General features: G+C 43.5%; 1 protein-coding gene across 2 annotated transcripts; it reads right to left on the bottom strand.

Moving 5' to 3' along the window:
• Positions 1 to 471: 471 nt before the first annotated feature.
• Positions 472 to 22736, bottom strand: LOC106611593 (TBC1 domain family member 9B). Of its 2 annotated transcripts, XM_014211973.3 has the most exons (22): positions 22354 to 22736; positions 20733 to 20843; positions 20438 to 20556; positions 19930 to 20158; positions 19333 to 19591; positions 18798 to 19005; positions 18310 to 18507; positions 17674 to 17844; positions 16904 to 17054; positions 12165 to 12379; positions 9564 to 9681; positions 9032 to 9317; positions 8538 to 8667; positions 8187 to 8285; positions 7868 to 7936; positions 7202 to 7442; positions 6910 to 6975; positions 5127 to 5198; positions 4696 to 4746; positions 4050 to 4109; positions 3842 to 3933; positions 472 to 3749 (listed from the first exon to the last, which is right to left on the bottom strand). In XM_014211973.3, exons 1-22 carry the CDS (start codon positions 22469 to 22471, stop codon positions 3117 to 3119), a joined length of 3696 nt encoding a protein of 1231 aa, XP_014067448.3. In that variant the 5' UTR covers positions 22472 to 22736; the 3' UTR covers positions 472 to 3116. The 2 variants fall into 2 exon arrangements, with proteins under 2 accessions (XP_014067448.3, XP_014067449.3); XM_014211974.3 differs by lacking the exon at positions 4696 to 4746 and having other exon boundaries at positions 22354 to 22734.
• Positions 22737 to 23580: the final 844 nt, after the last annotated feature.

Genomic DNA, 23580 nt, shown 5'->3' with positions numbered 1-23580 from the left:
GTATTGGTCACGTACACGTCTTTAGCAGATGTTATTGCTGGTGTAGCGAAATGTTTTAATTCCTAGTTCCAACCGTGCAGTAGTACATAGGAGCTAGAAGCAGAACTACCATATGTCGGCGCCATCTTATTGAAGCAGAACACAATCAAATATATTGAGCGCCCTCTGGCATTGGCTAAGTGCAGAGTTATTAAATGGACGCAAGCATGAAGATATAGTACTATGTTGTTCAATTAAGCAGTAAGGCCCTTAGCCATGGTATATTTGCCATATGCCACAAACCCCCGAGTAGCCTTATTGCTATTATAAACTGGTTACCAACGTAATTAGAGCAGTAAAAATATGTTTTGTCATATACATTGTATAATGTACAATAATTGGATTAAGAGTGGTCAATCTTCTGTCTGCAGAGCTAAAAACACTATTAATATACCCAAAGGGTGTAAGCCTGTTCAATTAAATAAAACCAAGTTATTTCATTCAGTATTTTAATTTATTACACAATATAGTACAGTACTGATCAAATACAATTTAAAATGCAATGCAAGTTTGTGAATAAACATCTGTTACATGGATACAGTAATGACATTATAGCTATAGGTGGATAAACAGACTTAACAGCCACATAGGCTATCCCAGAACCCAAAAAGTTTTAAAACTGCTTCCTCATTCTTTGTTTTCACATTTAGCAAGTAGTCTGCAAGGTAAACAAGTAAAATTAGTCATTTTCGTTAGATATAAGAAACTTATGCAGATGAAAAGCAAAGAATATACAAAGAGAGAGACAGGTTGTGTGTGCCAACATTAAATAATCTACATACAATTTTATTAACTGGGAATTTGCGCAAATAACACTGATAAATTTAACTTGGGGTATAAAACTATCTTACAAAGTGCCAATAAACTTGGTATTTAATGCTGCAAAAAAATTCCTTGGGCAATGCTGGACTGTTGTTTGGTTTTGCACAAAGGGCCAGCCAGACAACCTTTTAAGTCTAGTTTTAGTGTCATAGAAGAACAGTTTGGAGACCAGTATTGAGCAGCGCCAGCACATTTCTCCGTGGATCTCAGACCTGTCTGGATATCCACAATGGAAACTAAAACTGAGGAGCCTATAGCCTTGTACAACAATCCCTAACTCCTACTTCTCTAGTATTTTTCAATCTGAAGTTCTGAAGGAACTAGACAGGCGTGAGCAATATGACCGATAATCTCCAAACCTCATCGGAACTGGAGCTACCATATTGCTTACATCTGTCCGGTTTCTTCCGAAGTCGGGGGGGTTGAATGGTTTAAAGACAACGGATTCTTAAAAATATACTTTTTCTGGCCAAACATAAAAAATTGCTGTTGACAAAAGTAGACATAAAGAATGCAAAATATCTATGTTTGTGACCAATGTGGGTGTATAGTCAAAGTACTGTGTATGAAGCTTCTCTGTTAAAACAAGGTTATGAATATTCAGGAGGAGAGTAACACTTTTCTCAATTCCTTCATAACATGAGACCAATTTGAAGCTATATTTTTTATCAAGAAACATCTAACACATTTAAAAGCATTGAACGATAGAAGGTAATACGAAAATGATATGCAGTAATTTACAGCTTGGGACTCATATTGGCGTGAAGGAAAAGCGTTACATGGAGTTTTAGCAAGTGTTTCGAGATGGAAATTTAATGGGAATCTGTTAAAATAGTATTTGCTTGCAGGAAATGTTTCCTTACTGCTATTCTGAAATGACAGAAGCAGTGCAATTTCAGGGGTAACCATTGACCACTTACAGGTGGTCAATTTAACTCTGGGCCGAATACAAAGATACAACTGACTCACAGCTCGCCCTAGTAACTGTAATGGAAAAACTATTGTATTTCTTTGGGTAAAACAATATTTGAGGTAATTTGATGAATGACACATAGCACATAGTCTGCTTTGAACTAGGAGGAAGAGATACTGCCTTGTTTGATATGCAGGTCAAATTCAAGAAGGGCATTCAATGAAAACAATGCTGTTTGTTGTGATGCTCCAACTCTGCAGATTATAGCCTCACAGAGGTCCCTCCCCAAAATGCCAACACTACAGTATCCCTGTGTATATCCCAACCTACCATTACAAAAACAGCCCAATCAGGTCCTGGCAGGCAAGTCACCAAATGAGCGAAGCTCCATGTATATCTGAAGACTGCAGATTAATTGTTAGTTAGTGGCGGAGGGAGGACTCTCCCAAACCACACCAATGTGTTACCATGATGAGTTGTACTATAAGACTACACACCCAAAGGTAGTTTAAATAACCGACTGCTGAAATGGGACTAATGAAGCAAGTACTGGCCAGAGAACAGAGTGGTAACGCAGACATTCTCCCAACGGTTTCTCTAAGAAAAACCTACACAAAACAAAAACAAGCTGTTTCTAAAATCTAACATCTAGTTCAGTCTTTTTTTTAAGGCTTTCTTTCTTTAGTTTGAGATGGCTGTGGATTTCACAGACACAAACATATATATGTCTCATAGGTCTTATACATGTCTCATATAGGTCTTCCAGTTGAAGGCTTTTGTCCACAGCTTAGATTGTGGTCCGCAGTGTGCTAGGAGAAGCAACAGAAATACAGTTGAGTACTAACACGTATAACTCTGATATCCTGCACCGATGTTCCTCTGCACAACATCCCATCCTTGGATTAGCCACTACACTTCAAGGGCAAGTTTCCCAGACAAATATTAAGCTTAGTCCTGGACTAGAAAGCATGTGAAATGGAGAACCTCTACTGAAAGTGACTTTTAGTCTAGGAACAGGCTTAGGTTGAATCTGGTTCTGAATGTGGTAGGGTTGATGTAATAGGTTGTAAATGTTTAGGGTTATGTGGCTTTTATCCAAGGTAAGAACCGTTGGGCAGACTCAATGCTTACAGACTGAATACTGTTTCAATAGATATATTTCCTATATATACACACACACATCTGAAATGTAAAAGGATGACAATAACAACAGAGATACAGGTCTAGAGCTCCCTGTGAAATGGGAGTGAGGCAAGGCCGGACGGTAACTCGAGTTGGACAGTGATCGGTTTCCCCTACGGGTAAGAAATGACAGTGAGTGTTGAGTTCTGGATGGGTCCACTCAGGTCGAGAGCTGGGCCAACTCGTGGTCGCTTGACGAGCTCACCTGCCTCTCCACCACCCTTTGCATCTTACAGGTTGCCATCCTTGCCTGAATGTCTCCCTTCTTCTCAAAGTAGTCCACCAGGGGCGGCTCAGTGAGCATCGATGCCAGCACCTGCTCGAAGGTGATGGACCAATCGCCGTCCAGCGTGCTGCCTCGCCGTTGCTGGTCACCGGCGCAGCCAATTAGGACTGTGTCATCGGCGATGTCCTCGCACTGCAGCGAACCCGTGCTCACCATGGAGTAGGACGAGACCGACGTGTCATCCTTCACTTCTTCGTCCGACGTCTGCTGGGGCGGCGTTTCCAGCTGGGCCTCCGCCAAGGCCTTGCAGACCAGGGACTGTCCTGAGCTGCTTTCCCCATTCGACTCTTCTTTTTCGGGCTGGGGCAGTTCAGCGGCAAGGGTGGGAGCCTGGGTGTAGGTGGGGTCGGTTGGTTTCTTAGCGCCGTTGTTGGTGAACTTCTTGCCCACCTCTCCGATGCGCAGCAGCAGGCTGGCCACAGTGGCTATGGCGTGGTAGAGCTCCTGCTCCAATGGGTCCTCGCTGAACATGTTGTACAGGGTTTTACACAGCTCTATGAACTGCTCCTGTAGGGGACACACAGGGGATCAGTCACAGAAATGGCTTCTCCAAGTGTGCATGAGTGGTCAAGTTATGGTCATCTCTGAGTAATGTGTACCTGGTTCATCCTGGGAAGGTCTTTAATGGTCTCAATCTTGGGCTCCTTCTCCTTGGCCCACATCCTCAGGTAATACTTATAGTCCTTCACCTCTGAAACCGACATCACAATATTACACTGGATACGTATAGCAATACCGCTTGAATCCTGCAAAGGAAGAATATCAATACTGCAGAAAGGTAATTAACATAGGCGGAGTGAGGCTCACCTTTCTTCTCCTCTGCATCTCCGCTTCCCGATGCTTCCCCAGCCTCTTTCATCTCCTCTCCTGCAGATGAAGACAAACACCATCATCATGTCCACAAAGCCACTACTCAGACCATCCACACCAGTGTACACACTACACAGTGACAGGGGGTAAAGTGGGTTATTTAGACAAAGGTTGGAAGGTGTGTGGGGGAGGGGTTTGATGTTTGTATTAGTTTGTGAGACATTCACTTCACGGAAGATGAGGTGAGTCAACTAGCCCACAGATACTAGGAGGGTAACAGGCAGGGATGGAAAGTCCACGCTCTGAGATGCAGATACCACAGGAGGTCAGATAAGGGGAAAGACGTGATGTTTATCACACCAAAACATTCCAAAGAAAGCCCCGAGTGGACTGTACCAAGTGGACAGGAAGAGGAAATGAGGGGGGGCCCACTCTGTATAAAGTTGTGTAATCTGCTGGTATGCTCTATCACATGGCGAGGTTATTAACAGGTTAGAGAGTGTCCTCTATGAACTAAAACTAATAATTGTTTCACAAATTTGTAGATTGGAATATTAGATTGACTATTCTGCCTGAAGACAGCGTGCCCAACATTTTGTTCATCAAATGTGTCTTTGTGACACAGAGTCACAGAGAGACAAACCTGAGGTCACTTCCTGCACCAGGAAGTCCAGATCAGACAGGAAGGGACATTCTGGAGCGTTGAGAAGAAAAAACGAAATGGAGAGAGCAAGAAATTACAGAAATGAGAGAAATAAAGAGCAACATAGAGAAAGAGATTAAGACAGAACGCAAGTGAGGGAGGAAACAGATCCAACAATACCATGAGGATGATGATAACACACATTGTCAGTTAAATCAAGTAGTAGAAATCCGTTTTCCATGCACACACACACACATGCAACGGAGCAGGACTGTAGGAACCACTCATTGCCTCAAGTAGAAAATCTAAAATGTCAAATTTACATTGTGAGCAAACTACAGTATGAGAGAAGGTTACCAAGTGTGTATATTCCCCTGTAGAAGTATAAGAGTGTATGCTCTACGCATATGTCAACAGCAATGTGTGTGTACCCTGTGGACTGTCATCGTCAGTGAAGAACTGCGCAGCCTCTAGTGCCGACTCAGCCTCCTCTGGACACAATGCTGTAAAAGAAACAAGAAGCATGTTAGCACTAGCATGCATTTGTCATGACTGTCCATGTGAGGATCCATATAGGTCAGATCAGCTTGGCAATAAATAACTTCAGCCTGAAGGGGGGGGGGGGGGGGGGGGGGGGGGGCTGATGTGGGTGTTGACAGTTCACACCCTGTTGTAAATCAAGGATTAGAACTTTAGGCCATCTCCCTCTCCAAATTCACCCAGGAATGTGCCTTTGTTTCACAGACGTTTTCCCAGCTGAAACTGTAACACGTTCTAAAGTGAATACTGGAACAATATTTCTAACATAGAACGTGGGGAATGGTCAGATGTGATCAAAAGAATAATAATAATGTCATTTTGGTTGTCATTTTGTGATGTCATTAAAAATGTTAAAGTAAATACTGTAACTTGAAAAGTATATACACTACATGTACGAAGTCGCCATCCTCTATGTTGTGTATGAAATATGTTGAGTGATTTTGTTAAGAGAGGGATGTGATGTTAGAAACTATAAGATGAAATTGTTTATATAAAACTGCACAGCAAGTAGTCACCACCCCTTGAGTTAGGTCAGAGAGCGTGTCAGCCTCACGAACCACCCCTTTTGAATGAACTGTATAAAACGGTCGGTTAAGAATTAACATATCAGGCCAGAGAGGCATGTAGCTGCAGCTCACTTCTAAAGTGGTTCAAACTCTGAAATCTCAACATGAGGTAGAGGCGAGAAGCTCACCTCCCAGACAATCACTGGAAGAACCAAGACATCTACACGTAAATACATTCATGATTTCTTACTCCAAACGGTGACAGTTCGTGTGCAAAGTATATGGTTACTGTGAGAGTAGTTTCTAAAATGTACCAAAGTAGTCTGTCTCTCTCAACCTCTCTCTTTTGTAACAAGCCGGCATATTGTGTTAGTCCGCAAGGGACCTGTTTCGTTAGCTAGTAAATAAATAAACCAATTTGTGTAGTACTGAATCATAAGAAAGGCTGGGCTTTTTGCAGATGCAGGAGGCTACGACTGTTCAGAATGATGATATGATACGAGGTTATGATTAATAAGTTGACTGTTTATGGATGTAATATGGATGTTCATGGATGTAACCTTTAGAATTTAATTCGGGAGATGGTAAAAGAACCGCTCTCGTGGTGCCCCAAATTCCTATTGAGTTACATGATTCATTTAAATTGGGTAACAAAACATAATTATTTGATTAGATAAATAACAGTCATCAGATTAATGAAAGTAAAGTCACAACATATTATAATACATACACATTGTCACTCATTCCCACAAGCACACACATTTTCTCCAACTGCTCAATTGTTCTTAACTCTTTTCTTAAAACTGCATTGTTGGCTAAAGGCTTGTAAGTAAGCATTTCACGGTCAAGTCTACACCTGTTGTAATTAGCGCATGTGAAAAATGTAATTTGATTTGAGAGACAATTCTTCTCTCATGTGCATACTGTCCCTTTAAAAACACACCACCCAAAGCACAGGGTCACAAGAGTGTGTGCTGGCTGGCTGCAGCCTCACATCCTCTGCATTTATTGATTCACTAGAACTCTTGTTTCTGAGTGAAAAGTCTGAAGCCAAATAGTGAGAAGTCAGAATGGGAGTGTCAATATCCTGCAGTATGTCTGCAATACATTTATCATAGGTAGGTTAGACTGTTATTGAACCTGAAGAGTTGTGTTTTTCCCTGCTTACCTGGCGGCAGGTGAAGTTTGTACAGTAACTTCAGTTTCTCTGTCATGTCTCCATGGTACATCCCACCTGATGGGAGACATATGGTTGGTCAGTTACCCAATTGATGGCAGAGGTGGGATCCATGCTAACTACAATCTTATAATCAACCAATCAAATTAGGCACTGGGACTTATCCTTCTACAAACTAGCACATAATTGTTCTCAAAACCACAGCCAAAAACGTCAATGTTGTAATGCACGTCAGTTAAGTTGCAGAAAGTCGCGATTCCTTAATTCAAATCTCCAAACTCACTCAGGCCCGTGACAAACTCTTTGAAGTTGATGAGGCCGTCCTTGTTGCTGTCCAACAAGCGGAAGTGACGAGCGGCCAGCGTGACGGTGTGAGTGCCACACAGCCAGGTGCCCAGGGCCCCGAACAGCTGGCAGAACTGTTCCAGGTCGATGCGGTACTGCTCCAGGTAGGGCAGGCTGGGATCGTGGCGCTCCGCCGCCATGCAGCTGGCCCCCCAGTAGCAGCTCATAATGTGCTTGGCCTGCCATGGGGAAGGGGAGTGGGATGCAGGTCAGAAGTGGTATTAGCTGATTGAAACATTGAATGGATTGTCCAATGATGCTTGACAGTTGAGGGACTTGAGCTAACAGCTTGATAGTGATGGCTTTTGTTGAAGGCTTTCAGATTTACACTTGTTTGGAGCATGAGCCACAACTTGTTTTGTTCTCAGTCTATTGATAATGGCTCACTTGGTTGCATAACACCTAACATGTGACAGCTGTGACATGTTATCATCACCACAACCATGACTAACATGGCAAAACAAGCAACTATTATTTACCACCCACCACACTAAGTGTTTAGAACATTGCTAACAGAGAACTTACTGAATAAAATATTGAAGACCAGTGTTAGGTAATGGTGTAAAAAGCCACAGGGGCGGTAATAATTATGCCAATTTCTCACCTTGAAGAGAACATAGAGTTCTTCTAGCTCCTCGATGCTAAAGGCTGAGTCGGTCATGATGGCCCTTACCTGTGGACAGACACACAGCTTTACAACAGACAGAGAAACATCTCTGGCTATAGCACATTGGACCAAGTAAGAACAGTAAGACAACAGATCATTATTAAGTGAAGGTTGGAATGGAGTCTAATGTAGACTAATCTCAATGCTATGAAATTCAGTTGTCAACGTCAAACTACAACCGTCAACGCAATGAGATCAAGAAACCAACGTCACTAAGCGCTTAAATCACAGTCACTTCTTTGACATATGAACTCACCACACTCCTCTTGGCAGTGTCCTCCAGCGATTGGATAACCTTTAACCTCTGCTTGAACCTCATCTGCTCGATGACATCAGCACGCAGACTTCCAAACTTCTGCTCAGGGACACAGAGAAACAGAGGGAAAAGGCAGGTGTTAGAGAATTGTAGTATAATAGAATTGAAGTAGCTTTCAATAGAGTCGGTTACAAATGTATCCCGAAGTCACTGATTTGTAGAATCTACATCAATCTCCCCTTGTTCTATGCGATTGAGTAAACAAGCGAGTTGTGTTCAAGAACTAAGAATGGAATTTTCAGTGAAAAAGTCATTTGGCTCTACTAGTCATGCTGGGAGCACTTGTCTTACGTCATAGGATGACTTGATGAGCTGGAACACGTCAATCTCAGGTGGTGGTTCATCACCACTGGTCAACAGGGCATGGAGGTGGGGAATGGGAGGAGACACAGTCTGCTTGTTGACAACATTGTCCAGGTACCTGAGAGAGAGTGAGAGAACAACCACTAATTCTCAGTCCAGCGCAATATGGCTATAGCTCCATCAGTCCAGAATGGTAATGTCACCATTCATAAATAAAAATGTAAAAAAATTAAGGCTTCTGTATAGTTACACTATAGTTACCCTTCCAATGAAACATTTTGGCTACATAATGTGTGGTGTCAATTCCAAGAAACACCGGAAATCCCTCACTCACTGTCCCAGTATGGTCATGGCCTCTCCCTCGTCAGTGCAGACTAGCAGATGGTCTCACCCACCCACCACTCACTCACTGTCCCAGTATGGTCATGGCCTCTCCCTCGTCAGTGCAGACTAGCAGATGGTCTCACCCACCCACCACTCACCGTCCCAGTATGGTCATGGCCTCTCCCTCGTCGGTGCAGCCCAGCAGCGTGTCCATGTTGGCATGCAGCACGGCCAGCGCCACCTGGAAGATGACCTTGATTCCTTCGTAGAAGAAGCAGTCGACCAGGAGCACGGCGCTGTCGAAGGGCATGACGCTGAGGAACAGTGTGAGGAACCAGGAGAGGGAGATGGTGGAGATGACGCCCAGCTCCTGCATGTGCTCGTAGAGGAGGGGGAGGCACTCACGAGTCAGCTCCTCAAACACGCCTTGGTCAACGAGAGCACCTGGGGGAGAGGGAGAATTAAAAAAGACATCCATACACATCAAGGTTGGGTTCAATTCATTTTAGGAAGAGAAGTAAAATTGAATTCATGCAATGAAAAGTCCTTATAGAAAATTGGAAAACTGAATCGACCCCAGCCCACACCAACTACTGAGTTCTTATCACACTTAGAACCTTCAGCAATTGTTCTATTTCTATGGTAATTAGTGGCTCTGTATTTCTATTGCCAGTCTTAGCTGTCACTCACCCACAACCCTGGTGTTGTAGTAGTCAGGCAGCATCCTCTCACACAGAGCCACCAACAGCCAGAAGGCCTCCTCCTCTGTACAGTACAGCAGCAGCACCGACGTCACGATGTTCATCGCCTGGAGAGGACAGGCATCGATCATTGTGTACTCTTCTGCTTGTGCAGCATCACAAACGTAATTTCCTGTCTTAGTGAATTTCTAGTTCCAAGTTATTAGTTGTATGTAGAGGATACGCATGATATACATCTTCCAATGAAATGCGTACTTGCAGGTTCTCGCTCGACAATAAGAAATAATACAAACTAAGTAAATGTCAGTAGAATAGAAAACATTTTAGCATAAGAATAATACAGGAAGGCACAATTTATAGTACAAAATTGACATGTGTATTGGGGAAGGGGGGATAAGTGTATACATTGAGCAGTATAACAAGAGTCTGGTAGCAGCAGTTGTGATGTGTGTGTGTGTAGCATGAATGTATATATGTGTGTGTGTCTGTGTGGTTGTGTGCTAAGGTGCGGAGAATCAGAGCAGGTGGTCAGTCCATTTCGTGTTCAGGCAGTCTGATTGCTTGTAGATAGAAGCTGTCGCTAAGTCTGTTCGCATCAGACTTCATGCACCAAACCTGTCTGCCCGACGGTATGGACCATTGAGTGAGACGGGGGACACACTTAAGAATTAACAACAAGAAGACAAACTGAAGAGAAGAAAGAATCAGAGACAAAAACAGGCAGACATAATAGCCTTACAGTAAAGAACAGACCACCAGACTACGGTAGTTTCTTCGCAAGGTTTCCGTTAGCCGGTAATAAAATCGGCTTTTGGCCGATAAAAAGAAACAGACAAATAAAATTGTCCTTTTTCACCTATTCATGAAACACCAGTTGATGTAAATACATTTGACTGGTCATGCTTATCAGTCTATAGTTACATTTGCATAATTTTGTGGAATTAAATTGGCACCTGTACAGTATATTCGTTATGCATCTTATTTATCAAACATGTACAGCATACAAATACAAAGCCTTTGAGCGGAAAATCTGGCAGAGCGCGAGAGCTGCTGCTACAACATCTCAAACAACAAATGCATAGGCAGGCTTCATCAGCGCGTCACACACCACTTTGCAATGAGCTGGAGGCAGTATGCTTTTTGAAAACACATACTTAAATTGTTTGGAACCTGAACGTTTTAATACATATTCGGCATTACCTTGCTTAAAAGTAGCCTAGCCAAAATCTGACCATATCAGTGGAGGCAATTATTTTATATTAACTTTCTTTCATTGTCCTGAAGCCAAAGGCACAATCCTAGTCATACATTTCTAACGGATATTTTCATCTCTGTCACTTGAAACCATTAGCATGTGCGGTGCCTTTTTGACAACGTTTTCCCCCCGCCAATAGCATTATGGAAGAAACATTTGCACGTAGCCTACTGCCTTGTGCGCATTGATGCGAATATAATGTGAAGTAATCGTTTATCAACATTTTAAGCTAAACGTTCTGATCTGTTAAGTCAGAGTCATTGCTTTAAAAAAAATTCTAATAATAATAATAATAAAATGTAGCCTAGGCCTACAGGTTGTATGAATTTAGGATCTATCGTCCAAAGTCTGTTTGGAATAGGCTATTTCTTTCCCGACAAGCTGACCAATAAATTAGGTAAACCTTTGTGGGATATTAAATTGACATTAGCTAGTGATTTTGCTATTCGTTACTCGTCTTTTTGGCTGAGGAAAAGTAAACGTGGACAGTTATTCAAACATCTTCAAAGTTCACATCCGAATTCGGTAACAACCGCACGTCGTTGCATCCTCGTCTTGCACGTTCTGTTAATATGAATTACCATCATCTAAATGTGATTTCTGTCATTCTGAGCACCATGGGTGGATGCCTTAATCAGGTTACTCACCCAACGCATATGGGTCCGGCAAATTTCTGAAATGTCCTGTAAATAAATACATAAATGTCCGGTGCCACATTTTTTTTTATGGAAAGCCTGTTTCCCTGTTCCATATATTTCAAGCACTATTTCCAGGGAATGCTTAGGACGCTAGGCCTTCGTTCCAATCACATTATCAGCTTGAGGCTTTTCATGTTTGAGTCAACTCAAACACTCAGTCTGTTTCAGATGGCATTTTCAAGGAATTTAATTCCGCTATAGCATTACATTGAACTTACATTGAGTTCTTTCAACTACTTCAAAGCATCCAACTCAATTGCCCACTCTCTGGAACCAAATTCTACATTCCAGAGAAGTTTCTAAATATAACAGATTGGTCTAAGTAACAAACTAAAACAAAGTGTAAGAAATCTCATAACATCTCACAGCCAGTGACCATGTTAATTGTTTTTTAACAACATAAAGGAACCTAACAAGTTTCCAACATCACCAGGCAAGCTCCACCCTGGAACCCACAAGGAAAATGGAAGAGAGGGCACCCAAGAAACACCTGGCAGCAGGAGCTTGAAGCAGACACCAAAAGATCTGGCATAAGATGGAACAAGACTGAGTGTGATGGAGAGTCGTTGATGGCCTATGATACTCCCTGGAGAGCGACGAGCCTAAGTAAAGTAAAAAAAAAAAACAATGGTCATACCTGGCAATATCCTATGCCAGGGTTGCGGCAGGCGTAGGCAGTGAGGACCCTGCGGAGGGCAGCGATGCCCATCTCATTCTGGAAGGCGTGGTGCTCAGGCATGGAGCGGTGCAGGTCCCTCTCGATCTCCTCCGTGGCCAGTGTACAGCGGCCCATGGCCTGCTCCACCAGCTCAGCATAGTAGCCAGGGTGGGTGGCCATCTCATTCTGAGCTCCTGGAGAGGAGATGGATGGTAGTAAAAGGGTTAATTCAATGGATTATGAGGCAGATTAAGTCCATATGGATTTGTCAGTCGGCAAATGATCTAATGTTTAGATCCTTTTGATTCTATCCGTTGTATGACTGGTAGTTTGTTTGTCGTAGCAACAAAAACATGGGCTAACTATTTGCTAGAAAACACAAAGTCGACAGATTCCTGAAAACAGACTAGTCATTGACTCTCATCCCAGATATCATTGCAGGACACAATCCTGGTCATTGAGTGCTATCATTTTACATAGAGGAAACAGCCAAAGTACGAAAACACATCCACATAGCAACACAATCCAGGGGTTCAGTTTCTAGGTTCTCTCATTATTATTGCGTAACCCTTGCTTAGCTAGGCCGCATGACTCAGGAATCCAGTTGGTCAGCTGATACCAGATGAGTCAGAAAGGAATGACGGAGGGGAGGGTTCAGCTTGGTGACGTTGCAATAACAACACTTCCCTAGTCAATATGGCAACAGAGACAATGAAACACACTACCTTCAAGTCACAAGGTAGGAGTGAGTGCTTTCCTTGAAACCAACAGATTGCTGATGTGGATGTACACTATATACACACACTCTAAAGCATGTGGACACCCATTCAAATTAGTGGATCTGGCTATTTCAGCCACACCCGTTGCTGACAGGTGTGTAAAATCGAGCACACAGCCATGTGATCTCCATAGACAAACATTGGCAGTAAAATGGCCTTACTGAGGAGCTCAGTGAGTCAACGTGGCACCGTCACAGGATGCCACCTTTCCAACAAGTCAGTTGGTCAAATTTCTGCCCTGCTAGAGGTGCCCCGGTCAACTGCCCTGCTAGAGCCCGTGTGGCTCAGTTGGTAGAGCATGGTGTTTGCAACGCCAGGGTTTTGGGTTCGATTCCCACGGGGGGCCAGTACGAAGAATTTTTTTTTAATGAAATGTATGCATTCACTACTGTAAGTCGCTCTGGATAAGAGCGTCTGCTAAATGACTAAAATGTAAATGTAACTAAGTGCTGCTATTGTGAAGTGAAAACATCTATGAGCAACAATGGTTCAGCCATGAAGTGGTAGGCCACACAAGCTCAAAGAACGGGACCGCAGAGTCCGGAAGCTAGTAGCATGTAAAAATTGCAACATTCACTACCAAGTTCCAAACTGACTCTGAAAGCAAAGTCAGCACAAGAACTGTTTCTTTGGAGCTTCATTAAATGGGTTTCCATGGCCGAGCAGCCGCACACAAGCCTAAGATCACCATGTACAATGTCAAGTGTCGGCTGGAGTGGTGTAAAGTAGGGTAGGGCGATATTACGATATAAATCGGAAATCAATTATGTTTAAAAGACATCGATGGAAACAACATTGTGATGTGACAATAGTTTATATTACACACACAAGCTATTTGACCAAGAAGGAGAGTAATGGGAGTGCTGCATCAGATGGCCTGGCCTCCACAATCACCCAACCTCAACCCAATGGAGATGGTTTGGGATGAGTTGAACCGCAGAGAAAAGCAGCCAACAAATGCTCAGCAGCCTTCAACTGTTAGAGAAGCATTCCAGGTGAAGCTGGTTGAGATAATGCAAAGTGTGTGCAAAGCTGTCAAGGCAAAGGGTAGTTACCTCGAAGAAACTCAAATATAAAATCTTTTTTGATTTGTTTAACTTCTTACGACACGGGATTGATTTTGACAATAGCCAGTGAAAAATCAGAGGGCCAAATTCAAAACCACAAATCTAATAATTTCAATTTCTCAAACATATGACTATTTTACACCATTTTAAGGATACACTTCTCCTGAATCCAACCACGTTGTCCGATTTAAAAAAGGCTTTACAGCGAAAGCAAAACATTAGATTATGTTAGGACAGTACATATACAAAAATAACCACAGCTATTTTCCAAGCAAGGAGATGTGTCACAAAAAACAGAAAACCAGCTAAAATTATGCACTAACCTTTCACGATCTGCATCAGATGGCACTCCTAGGACATCATGTTACACAATACATGCATTTTGTGTTCGATCAAGTGGATATTTATATCCAAAAATCAGCATTTTACATTGGCGCGTGATGTTCAGAAAATATTTTGCCTCCAATACTGCCGGTGAATCAGCACAACAATTTAAAAAAATACTCATAAACGTTGATAAAATATTAAACGGTTATTCAAAGAATTATAGATGAACATCTCCTTTATGCAACCGCTGTGACAGATTTCAAAAAAGCTTCACGGGGAAAGCACACTTTGCAATAATCTGAGTACAGCGCTCAGAAAAATACACCAGATACCCACCATTTTGGAGTCATCTAAAATCATAAATAGCATTAGAAATATTCACTTACCTTTGATGGTCTTCATCAGAAGGCACTTCCAGGAATCCCAGGTCCACAAAAAATGTTTGTTTTGTTCGATAAATACCTCCTTGTTGTTTGCGCGTTCAGTAAGCTACTCCAAATGTAGGTAGCGCGCGGAAAATTTCACGACGAAAAGTCAAAAAAAGTTCTATTTACGTTCGTTGAAACATGTCAAACGTTGTAAAGTATCAATCTTTAGGGCCTTTTTAACGTAAAACTTCAATAATACTTCAACCGTACGATTCCAATGTCTTGAAAAACGTTATGGAACACAGCTACCTCCTCATGTGAACGCGCGCCAATGAACTCATGTCATTTTCTGGGTCACCAACTTCCCCACCTTCTTGTTCGCTCTCTGTTCACTGCAAAAGCCTGAAACAAGGTTCTAAAGACTGTTGACATCTAGTGGAAGCCTCGGAAGTGCAAAATGAAACCTAAGTCACTGTGTGTTAGATAGGCAATGACTTGGAAAGATTCCAAGCATCAGATTTCCACTTCCTGGTTGGATTTTCTCTCAGGCTTTTGCCTGCCATATGAGCTCTGTTATACTCACAGACATCATTCAAACAGTTTTAGAAACTTCAGAGTGTTTTCTATCCAAATCTACTAATATGCATATCCTAGCTTCTGAGTTTGAGTAGGAGGCAGTTTAATATTGGCACGTATTTCATCCGAAAGTAAAAATACTGCCCCCTACACGTAAGAACACTTTTTTGGTTACTACATGATTCCATGTGTTATTTCATAGTTTTGATGTCTTCACTATTATTCTACATTATAGAAAATAGTAAACATAAAGAAAAACCCTGGAATGAGTAGGTGTGTCCAAACTTGACTGGTACTGTAAAAAATATTTTAAAAAATGCACAGATGATAGTTTAACCTATTTGAACATGACTGGTACCGCTGGAGTCGGGCAGCACACAACAATGCAGCTCACAGCTGAGCGGCACGCCAAATGACCTACCTATTCCTATTTGCCATAGCCTTTTCATAAATATGTAGGCAGACTTAGCCTACTATTAACATAATGCAAGAGTTGGTTATGGTTCTCCTGGCATCTGCCAAACCCAGATTCGTCTGCCGAACTGCCAGATGGTGAAGCCTGATTCAGCACTCCACAGAACACGATTCCACTGCTCCAGATTCCAATGGGCGGCGAGCTTTACACCACTACAGCCAACGCTTGTCATTGCGCATGGTGATCATAGGCTTGTGTGCAGCTGCTCGGCCATGGAACCCCATTTCATGAAGCTCCCGAAAAACAGTTATTGTGCTGACATTGCTTGTTGCAATCAAAGACGGGATTTTTACGCGCTATGAACTGACTCGTTCGAAAGGTGGCATCCTATGATGGTGCCACATTGAATGTCACTGAGTTCTTCAGTAAGGCCATTCTACTGCCAATGTTTGTCTATGGAGATTGCATGGCAGTGTGCTTTATTTTATACACCTGTCAGCAACGGGTGTGGCTGAAATAGCCGAATACACTCATTTGAAGGGGTAGCCACATGCTTTTGTGTATATATAGTCTATATTCAACCTTCAAACTCTGCCATTCAAATTCACCATGTTTGAAGAAACCGTATAGGCTATTATTGAATGCATTTGTTTATTTGGTAAATGATCTACCTCACCTTTACAATCTACAATTCTGTTGAATTCATTGTACAGGCCTATTGGCTTTCTGCTAGCTCCACCTAAACCAAACTTTAACCCTCAAAGCTAGCCTGTAGGTGATTAGTGGCGTCTTTGAGAACTGGTACAAGAACAGAAACCATACGGAGGGAGAGTTCCTCTGCAATGACACCTACTTGAGGTTGGTGGTTTGAAACCCCACAGAGGTGCTGCCAAAAACAGCACGAAGACATAATGCATCTGTGCTAGAGTAGGAGTGGCCTAGTGGTTGGAGCCATCGGCCACAGACTACACAGCCAAAGCAGAAGTTTAGAAATGTAGCCTGACTTCCATCAGAAAAACTGAGTGCAATGACTGCATATTGGGATGCTCCAGTTAAGACATTTGGTGAATGAAGCACGGTATCTATGTGGGCTAACCCAAACTCTGCCATGAAAGGCATATGCTCTTTAGGGACACATAGGCTAAGAAAATTCTAGAAATTGAATTGTAGAAAACAAAATGTCAACCTGAGAAGAGCAGCCACAGCTCCCCTCGGAGGCTCTCAGGGATACCGTTGAGCACCAGCTCTCTGGTCTTGGAGGTACGGTACATACACACCCCCCTGCCAAACTCAAAGAAGTGGATGTTCCACGACTCCTCTTTCATTTTCTCCTTGGTCTGAGGAGGAGAAAGAGAGAGAGGGGGGGGGGGGTCAGTATATCAGTATGACCTAAAAAAAAGACACCAAGCTAAAGGTATGTTATAACAATATAATGACATTGGTGATCCAATGACTAGAATGCTGTAAGACCATGGTGTTTATGCTCCTTTGGCACCATGAGCAAAGCAAACAACGTCAAAGAGCTAAGACAATGAATGGCGAAGCGAGCACTGTTTCCAAATGAGCCAGGCCTGACTTGCAATCCTTGAGTTTGGGAACCTAAAGCAGAGCTAGATAGATAGATGAACAGATGGTGGCCTTCAAGTGTCAAATGTCAAGCTTGCCTATGCACACACTTGGTTAAGATAGTATTTCCTCTCGTGTAATGTTTACCATGATAGGAACAGAACCATAGACACGGCATACATTAAACTACATTCTAAAGCATCAAACTCGGTCTACATCTCTAGGTAGGGACAATAAAAGACTGTTCAGACAGGATCACTTCAGCTTAAAAAACAGAGAGAGCACACAGAAGTAATAAAAACCTATACAAAAAAAAAGAATGGGTAGGATATTCTAAGAGCATAAGACAGTCTAAGCCATTGACGTGGGTCTGTGTGGGGTTGGACTCACAGCTTTGGGCCCGTGGTCCTCTGGGTCGTCCTTCTGGTAGATGTGGAGTAGGCCCTGTGTGGCTGTTGGCAGGCTGGGGCTGTAGTGGCGCCCCTGAGACGGTTCCCCTCCTGTGCCCGTGGGTGTGGGGAGGCTGGAGGAGAGTGGGGTAGTACTGGGGCTGGGAGAAACCTGGGAGGAAGGAGGAGATAGTGGCTTTAAAAGGGGCGTTATCAGCTAAAACATACCAGCTGGATATCCTGTCATGCTAAAAAGAAGTAAGGAGAGAGAGAAAATACAAAGACATTTTGATATACAGTATGTAATAAACGAATGCATTCAAAAGAAGTCATTCTAGAAAAGCATGACTGTGAATGAGTGGTCATATCATATTAATGTGATCTAGAACGTAGCAGAAAACGTCAAAAAGCCATATTATGGATCACAATCTCATAGGGTTGCAAAATTACAGTAACCTTCCCCAAATTCCCAGTTGGAATATTCACAGAATCAGGAGTGAATAAGCAGGAAATCTGGAATCCCCGCTACCAGGACTTCTTGAAAATCTGGGAATTTTGCAACCCTACTCTTTCACGACAGAGTGTTACCGACAGATCAAAGGGCCCACCCAAACAACACACATCCCCTCTGACTCACTGAATAGCCACTGAGGGCCAGCGGGTGGCCGTCGCTCCACAGCTTGTCAGGTGTGCGCTGCAGGAAGTCGGAGATGCGCTGGACCAGGAAGTCACGGTCTTTGAGGTTGGCGAAGAGGAAGGTCATCTTGTTCTTGGTGCTGATGGACACGGGGCAGGGCAAGACGCTGCTGCTGTCTGCCTTCTCCACAATGGACACCTAGAGAGAGGGAGTGAGGAGAAAGAGGGGAAGAGAAAGAAACGGGAGGTGAGAGAGAGAGGGGGGAGAGTGCTTTGTTTATTTACTCTAAATGTACAACTGTACGAACATTAGGCACATCATGTCACCCATGAAAAAAGATGGACAGAGTGAGAAAGTGAGAGTGAAAAATTGCCAGAGAGAGAAAGGAAAATGAGAGAAAGATGGAGGCAGGACATAGGGAAAGAGAGAGAGAGGCAAGATGCCGAAAACGAAAGAAAGGGGCGTGCTTGCGTTGTGTGTGTAGGTACCTCTCTGAGGGGGATGATGAGCTGACAGAGGTCCTCCTCACGGCTGCAGAAGCAGATGTAGTTGTTGGAGACAAACAGCTGGCCCACAATGTGCATCTTGGCGAAGGGCGTCCACAGCGTGCAATCTGTGTGTCCGTCCAGGCGCTCGTCCGGGGTCAGGCGGAACAGCGCCCGGTAGCGTTCGTTCTTGGCCCGTGCGTCCAGGTCCCTGAAGTTAACATCCAATAGTGAGAGGAGGAAATTAGCAAAGGTAGATAGATACAGTAAATATATACACATGAAAAACAATGGTGATTTATCGGTGAGATGCAGAAAATTGAGGACGGTCATTAACAAAATCTGGTGTGTTAGGAGGAACAATGGACACCGTGCTGCCTTTCAGGACCTGAAATGCCTACCCCTGTTCTCCGGAGGTTGAACAAGCAAGTTCTTGGAAGAAGCCTCCATTTCATTGAAAACAGGTGTTTGGGAAAATGTTGGTCAGAAAAAGAAGGAAATTCCCAACTCATCTCTCTTGAACCTTGAAACCTCGTACCTCTTGAGTGCCGAGACGTTCTTGAGCGTCTTGCATGCCTTGGGCAGCGTGCGGTCAGCGGCGAAGCCCTCGTTGTCCAGCAGTTGGCGCATGGCGATGGTGGCCAGCTGCTCCATGAGCTTGAAGGTGTCGTTTATGTTGAGGAACATGGAGAAGTAGTGTTCCGTGTGCCGTGTGCTCACCCGCACACTCTCCGGAAACACCAGCGTGGCGTTCTTCTCAAGACGTGTCACCTCCGTCCACTGCACCACCAGGGTCACTATAAAGGGAGACGGGAGGAGAGACAGAAAGGGATAAGAAGAAGAGAGAGAGCAAAGGAAGGGGGCAGCGAGCAGGCAGAGATAGGTGTGCAGTAGAGGAAAAAACAGCAGAAAGGGAAGGAAGAAAGGTAGACTTCATAGAATTCCATTTGTCGGGGGTTACTTACCTCTACACCCGCACAAACTCAATACTCTATGTCCTTTCACACACTCTCTCTTAGGTTATAGAAGAAGATAATGGGGCTATCTCATAAGATCCCTGCCCATTTTATTCATTCTTAGACACACATGCATGCTCACACACATCCTATGCAAGCATGCGAGCACACACACTCACCTTCTTTCCCCAGGAGGAAGGAGTAGAAGCAGAGGTGGTTGACACTGAGGTAAACCCAGCCCTGACGGGGCACACGGCCCTTCCAGTAGCTACAGGAGTAGTAGTTGACCAGCTTCTCCTCGCCGGGCATGCCAAACAGCTTCCTCATCTTCTGCTCGGCCTCGCGGAACTTGCCAGAGTCCTCGTCCTCCTGGGCCGCTTTGCTCTTGTTCTCCTCGGCGATGATGCCCTAGATAGAGTGGAGGAAGAGGGAGTTCAGATTCTGTGCCGACGTGCATGAACACACGCATGCCACTTAGAATGGGCATGAATGGCATTTTCCAGATTACGTGGATTTCGGTCAACATGACAATGACGCATAGATCTGCTCTTAATAGAGGAACTGAGTCAGTAGCTTACATAACACGGGAGAAACAACTAAGACATAGGCTAACCCAAGGTTTGACCATAGAATTTGAATGTGTTCTAATTGTAGGAGGTTGAACTATGCTTTGTGGCCAGTGCCTACCGAGACCTTCCCCTTGACGAAGGTGGTGATGTCTTCGTCGTTGTCGAAGATGGAGAGCGTCTGGAGCAGGTTGGTCTCCAGCCACTCCCAATGCCCTGTGATCTCCTTCCGGGAGGAGCCTGGGAAAACACAGTATTTCAGCACAACAAGGAAAGGTCTCTTTAGACCTGATGATAATGGATAGCATTTATATAGTCCTGATGCTTTTATACAGTTGTATTTAAATAAGCTAGCTTCAAAACAGTTTGGCTATACCAGAATATTCAGAGGTGTCATGGCATGGTTTTGCACCCACCACAAGCGATGCTCCAGAAGATCTGGGAGTCCCCTGTCTGGTGCAGGATCCTATAAGGAGCCACTCTGGCACTGGAGTCCAGGACCACATCCATGGTGCCCACCAACAATCCTGAAGAAAAACAGCACAACATTTTAGGCATGAATCCCAATAGGGGACTACAGGTCAACCATGCAAAATATGAAATAGCTAGCTGGAGGAGTCCTAACTTTGCATGTGTGACTTTTAACCTACTTTCTGGGTAAACAAATGTTATTTGGTTAAGATCTGGATTGACATCTATTTTTTAGCGGGCGTGTGGAAGTCCAACACCTGTTGAGGCCCAATGTCTGATAATACAGACATGCATTGAAACTCACGTGTGCACGTACGTACACATACCTCAATCATTTCTACATGCTGTACTATTTCATAGCCTACATGTTACTGTCGTATGTGACGGGTTAATGTGTAATGTAGGCTAGTCTTAGACCTGGCGTATGTTCCTAGAACTCGTCAGCAACACAGCTGCAGTGGTGCTGTTGCTTTTAGACAAGGACTTGGGGGAGAGATATCTAAATCAAAGGGAAACATCATAAACCCTTGTGAATGAAAGGCCACTTGTGTTGAGTCACCTAAAATGAGACTTGATCTAATTCAGTACAAATCTAACCAAATTATGAGTGTTGGACTAGATAGCTTCCTAGCCTAAAAAGAGTTATTTAAAAAATAAAAAAATTCTTCATTACATGCCATTGAAATTCTCTTTATTACTAGAATTACAGGAGATAGCTAAAGTTACCTATATCTGGTGTTTTATGGTAGCATCCAAATTCGAAGTGGGAGGCTAATCCAACTTCAATATTTTGGTCATATGGCAGGGCTAGCTAGCACAGTCTCGGGTTGACTAAACTAGTATATGGTCCTTTGAAGACAACTGGGAACTCGGAAAAAACGAGGTCGAATCATGACGTCAGTGATCTTCAGTTCGGAGTAAGTGAACTCCAGGTCGGAAAATCGAAGCTCGAGAAAGAGGCCCGAGTTCCCGACTTGGAATTCCCGAGTTGGATGACCTTTCAAAACTACCAGTTGTCTACTAGCTGTGTAACGTTATTGTTTAGTGATGCATTTGAGAAAATGTACATAATTCAATAACGCATTCAAAACAACTAGGAACTGGGAACTCGAAAACCTCAAAATAAACACTTCAGTGCGTTACAGACAACTGGGAACTAGGGCAAAAACGAGTTCCGACTGGGAAAAAAATATTTTGAACGGTCTTTCACCTCGGCAACTCGGGCATCTTTTTAGAAATCCGAACTGAAGATCACTGACGTCATGATTTGACCTCATTTTTCCCAGTTCCCAGGTGTCTTGAAAGCATCATTCTAGCAAGCGTTATAGCTAGTAGTAGCAAAGAGCGAGCATGGTAGGTGAAGAAAAACAACGCTAACGTTAATTAGCTAACAGTAGTTAGCGCCACTCTTCCCCACGCCAACACTACAGTTAGCCTGTGTGCTAGCTATCTTGCTAACACCCAAGCCTGCTAACTAAAGCCCTCGTTACTAATGCAAGACATTAGCCAACACAAATTATATTTTTCAGAAAGCAGTTATACCAAATAATTGAATTTCATAGTTACCAGTGATGCCTCCTCCTTTACCATGGCCCTTTCTCCGTTGGAGAATGAAAAAGGGGTTCGCCCTTTCGCTCACCCACAGAGCGTTGGCCAGCAACACCTCCTCCGGAGTTATCCACATTTTGAATGACCTTTTTCCAAATGACGCACTTATACTTGGATATTATGCTGCACCGTGTACGTTAAGAGACTTTACACAGGCCTGTTTTGCAGACGTGTTGCCTGCTGTTTTGAGTTCATGCCTTCGGGCAGTCCGTCTGTGCAGCTGTCTGCTCTGTTGTGTTGTGTTTCTGAAACTGGTCGCCTTCTGCTTGCACGAAACACGCCCACTGTACGCTGCGTCGCTGCTTGACGTGGTCACTGTCACTGCAATTTTTTTTAATCAAAATGCACATACCGGTAGGCCTACATAGATGCCGCATTCAAAACCACTGGGAAGTTAGTGATCTTCAGGTCAGAAAGTCGGATCTCTAGAAACAGGCCGGAGTTCCCTAGTTGGAATTCTAGGTTAGATGACCATTCAAATCGATTTTTCCCAGTCGCAGGTCGTTATTTTCCGAGTTCCCAGTTGATCTGAACGCTTGGAAGTTGGATATTTCCGAGTTCTCAGTTCCCAGTTGTTCTGAATGCGGCAAGAGTACAATAGTATGAATAAAACCTAGCGGTCAAACAGGGAATTGGTTCCAATCGTTTTTCCACTTTTCATTTTTCCCAAAGGGGATTTCAGAAACACTTCAAATAAGGGCTGTGATTTGTAGGCATACCCTGGAGTGACATTTGATAACTGTAAATCGCTGTAGGACAAGGTTACATTTATCAATATATTCGCTTGTAGTTACCCCCCCAAAATGAAACGCTAATTAGCTGATAATGTGGCTATCATAAAGAACTACAAATGCCATGATGAACTGGACAAGACTGCCAAATTGAGTCAAAGGTAGGATTTTCTGGATGAACAATCTAATGTTAGCTAAATGTAGTAATGAACAAATTGGCTACATTTGTTTAAATGGACAATTCTGTGATCTGTCTTGTGCAAGTTTTAAATTCACACAATACCCGTTAGCGAAGGTGTCAGCTAGAAGATAACTTGCCGGAGCTTGCTGGAATTTGCAGTTTGTAACAGTTTTGCTTCCGTCCCTCTCCTCGCCCCTACCTGGGCTCAAACCAGGGACCCTCTGCACACATCGACAAACCCACAACCCACATCGAATCAAACCCACAACCCTG

This window comes from Salmo salar, chromosome 09, assembly GCF_965601325.2.
Source record: "Salmo salar chromosome 09, fSalSal1, whole genome shotgun sequence".
NCBI lineage: Eukaryota > Metazoa > Chordata > Actinopteri > Salmoniformes > Salmonidae > Salmo > Salmo salar.
This window is presented reverse-complemented; position numbering and strand designations above follow the sequence as displayed.

Excerpts from the sequence above, each read along its gene's own strand:
- LOC106611593 (XM_014211973.3), bottom strand. The coding sequence starts at position 22,471 with ATGTGGATAACTCCGGAGGAGGTGTTGCTGGCCAACGCTCTGTGGGTG. Across the intron at positions 12,380-16,903 it reads GCTGTGGCTGCTCTTCTCAG|GAGCTCAGAATGAGATGGCC; the intron begins GTTGACATTTTG and ends TCTCCTCTCCAG. Across the intron at positions 7,443-7,867 it reads AACTCTATGTTCTCTTCAAG|GCCAAGCACATTATGAGCTG; the intron begins GTGAGAAATTGG and ends TCCCCATGGCAG.